The sequence below is a fragment of the Opisthorchis viverrini genome (genome assembly GCF_000715545.1).
Source record: "Opisthorchis viverrini unplaced genomic scaffold opera_v5_774, whole genome shotgun sequence".
NCBI classification, from domain to species: Eukaryota; Metazoa; Platyhelminthes; class Trematoda; order Opisthorchiida; family Opisthorchiidae; genus Opisthorchis; species Opisthorchis viverrini.
Genome location: NW_008752455.1, coordinates 38,100 through 41,881, shown reverse-complemented (window position 1 = coordinate 41,881; position 3,782 = coordinate 38,100). Strand labels below are relative to the sequence as shown.

The 3,782-nt window shown below is 47.8% G+C and overlaps 1 protein-coding gene across 1 annotated transcript in view; it reads right to left on the bottom strand.

Moving 5' to 3' along the window:
* Nucleotides 1-1,519: 1,519 nt before the first annotated feature.
* The window catches only part of T265_15724 (hypothetical protein), a gene marked incomplete at both ends in the record, with an annotated part of 35,427 nt that continues 33,164 nt past the window's right edge, over nt 1,520-3,782 (bottom strand). Inside the window, one exon of the mRNA XM_009179019.1 lies at nt 1,520-1,553. Coding sequence (XP_009177283.1) covers nt 1,521-1,553 — 33 coding nt within the window. The remainder of the gene's footprint in view (nt 1,554-3,782) is intronic.

Below are 3,782 nucleotides of genomic sequence, written 5' to 3'. Positions count from 1 at the left end.
TGTACGACAGTTACAAAGTGTAGTTTAAACTCAAGAACATGGCATATATGTGACAAATGAAGACAGGCACCTCAACAAAATACTCTTCGACCGGATGATCGAGCCAGCTGAAATAGGGTGCGGGTTTTTACCGGTGTCAAAGCCTTCCAAATCTCCTGGGCCTTCTATAACAACCAGCATTCACTGCCATTCTTCAAGCTTCTGATTATCCGGTGTTTGAGGGTCTGCGTGCGCCACCGCAATCGCCAGTTGCTGGTATGGCCTTTCTGGCCACAATGATACGAACACTGCATGATATCCAGTGTTCCTTGGGGGCAACGGTATGTTTGAAATAATGCACTGAATACGATAGCACGAGAGCCACTGAATGGGAGAGTGGACCATCTGTGCCAGTGTCACCAGCCACTGGTGAGCTATGTTCCGTGGACCCAATCCAGCGCGGCGGAATAAGTTGACCCAACTAAGTTTACGGCAAGTTTCTTCGTCGCCAGGTACATCTCTCGGTCTTTTTTGCCCAGCACGCAGATGGGGCAAAAAGAGCTCTAGTAGGAAGATGGCATTATGGCGTTCGGAGTACATGTCTTAACCAGCGTAACCGATGAAGCGTGAGTAATTCATCTGTCGCGAGAGAGTTTCTTCTTCCCACGTTCACTTTGCGTACCTCTGCATTTCCAAACCGATGTTCTACCGGTCCTTTCCAATGCTCCCGAGACACAAGTGGTCGAATGTTGACATCATCCGTACGTCCTCGCCGCTTTTAGACTACGCCTGTGATTCATAGATGATCACCGGAGCGCAAACTCTGCCCTTGAGAGACAAACTCACGTCAGGTCGGCGCCACAGGTGTCGGTGTCACAGATGTCGGAGGTAGGCAAAAGCAGCCTTAGCCTTCTGACATCATCCGTCCTCGCCGCTTTTAGACTACGCCTGTGATTCATAGATGATCACCGGAGCGCAAACTCTGCCCTTGAGAGACAAACTCACTCACGGTCGGCGCCACAGGTGTCGGTGTCACAGATGTCGGAGGTAGGCAAAAGCAGCCTTAGCCTTCTCGACTCGGAAAGTAACCTCATCTTCTTCCGGTCCTTTGGAACTTATGCAAGTGCTCAGGTAAACATTTCCAACTACCGCAAGCACGAGTTTTGGGTTTGGTTCAACCCAACCTTTGACATCCTCGGGTGTGAAGCGCATGTCAAATTGTGTGGCTGAGTAAGTGATGTTTTTAGATGGTTTGTATTTTTGAAGGATATTAACAACTGTGGTCTGCGTGCTCAATGTCTATGAGCAAACATCTCGGCTCACTAAGCTCCCAGAGACAGGCAGAAAATTGTCAAGCATCACAGCATTAACAAAGTTGCCGATGAAAGATGGGAGAGAACAGCCTTGTATCACACCACTGGACGCGGTGAATTCAGGCAGACGCTCGCCGTATACTCGTACGCGCCCGCTGGAGTTCACATGCAGTGCCCACGATAAGAATATCAATTTGGAAGGGATAATTTGATCGTCAGACGCTGTCAACGTTTCTGACGATCGATGGAATCAAAAGCAGCCTGCAGATGAAGAAAAATGACCAACGTGGGACGTTTAAAGGAGTGGCGCGGCTGAAGAATTTGTCTCATGGTCGACGCATCCCCGATCATATTGAAATCCAGCTTTATTCTCTTCTGTATCTCCCCGTAGTCGTTCAGCTTACGCACAATAATACCAGGGAGCACTTTAGATGTGACGGACACCACACTGATGCCACGATTGTTTTCTTATGAGGTTCTTGCCCCCTTTCTGAAAACTCAGGTGACAGTCGGGGATTTCTGTCTGACTGGCGATGTGTTTCCGTTTCAAACCTTCTGCAGTATGGTTATCAAGCTGTTCGTCAGGACCTCGCCACAATTTTTATGGAGTGCGGGGCATAGACCATCCAAGCCAGGTGCCTTGTCACGATTTGGGATTGATATACCACGCTGGATTTTCGTTGTCGACTATGTGCTGGTGCTCATCTCCCATTCAGACCTACTGGGTACTTCTAGTAATTGTGCTGGAGGAGGCCAACTGAAGTGATGTTTGAGATGTCCAGCCATCAGTCAGGACGACGATCGAGGGAGTGAATTGCTGTTCCGACATTTTTCACATTGTTTTATTGACATCGGTTTCCTTCGACCAGCTGATCGAGTCAGATAAAATAGGGAGCGCATTTTTAAAAATGTGAAAACCTTTTAAATCTCCTGGGCCATCGAAGAAAAGCCAGCATTCACAGTCATTGTTCAAGCTCCTGGTTATCCGGTGTTTGAGGGTCTGCGTGCGCCACCGCAATCGCCAGTTGCTGGTATGGCCTTTCTGGCCACAATGATACGAACACTGCATGATATCCAGTGTTCCTTGGGGGCAACGGTATGTTTGAAATAATGCACTGAATACGATAGCACGAGAGCCACTGAATGGGAAGCCTTCAATTTTAATAGTTTCCTATTGTATTGCGGTTGGCTTGTTTGGTTGGCTGCACCGCTCCATAATCCCCATTGTATTGTCCGGGGACCTCGGGTCCTTCGGTGAATTTGGTGCTTTGGTTTTTTGCGGGACACGCCCTCATTACTTAGTAAGGTGTTCACCTGAACGTTTTCCGAATTTTTTAGTTCAGATCTTCATGGATATTCTTCCTCCTTGTTTTGTTGATTGCTCCTCCAGTCAATTTCAATATGCTTTGTGATAGGTTCTTCCGTGGCATACCGTGGTTACGTAATATATCGTCGTGTCCTTTTTCCCGCCTAAACAAATATGTGAAATACTCCACAATGGAACTCGTGCCCCTGCTGATCTTTCTGCGCGCACATAAGAGATAATTGATAGTTTTCCTGTAGCAAGCTGTTGTTCATGCATTTATCTGGAGAGCTAACTTCCTGTGTGCAAAAAGCTGATTTTGACAACTGATGCTTCGAACGCTGCCGTCGGCGCCGTACTTCATCAAGTTGTTAACCACGCATCTCAACCCTAGCCTCTTTCTCGCAGAATGTGCAGGCTGCACGAACGCGTTACAGTACTTTTGGTCGTTAATTACTCGCAATTTACCTTTATATTCGCCGTTTCCGGCACTTGTCAGAAGGTAGATCGGTTACCAATAATAAGCCACTCACGTAGACCTTTAACGCCAAGCCGGATCGATATTTACCACACGAGATACGCCATGTTGACTACATTTCACAGTTCACTACCGACATTCGGTACACTCCAGGTTCGGACACTGTCGTTGCAGATGCACTATCCCGTCCTGACATCAACGCTCTTCACCCTTCCGCACAGTTGGACCTAGCCAAGCTGGCGAACCCTCAAACTAGCGATCCTAATTTTTTGCCCATTATATCCTTCCCTTCCTCGGGGAATATCGATCGGACGTTGCATTGAGTGCGAAAGTGAGCGGTTTTTACGATCTGTGAGAATCACAAAATGTCGGCTTTCCAGAATATGTCGGAAGTGGCGTACAGCTAAGTAAATAGCTAGAAGCTCCTGGCCGAATGTGCTATATCTCGTTTGTGCTGGCTGTAGCCGATGCGAGAAAAATGATAGGGGTTGCATTTCACCGTTGGCCTCCTGTTGCAAAACTCCACCAACTGCTGTTTGTGAGGCATCAGTGACCAGGAACAGTGGTGTGTTAGGATCAGGGTTAATGTGTGCTAAGCTAGTTGCCTGGTTTAGCACTTCCTTCGCCGTTTCGAAAGACTTGATAGCCTCGGAGGTGAGTGTGATGTTGCGAGTTTTTCGTCGTAGTAGGTCGGTGAGAGGTTGAACAA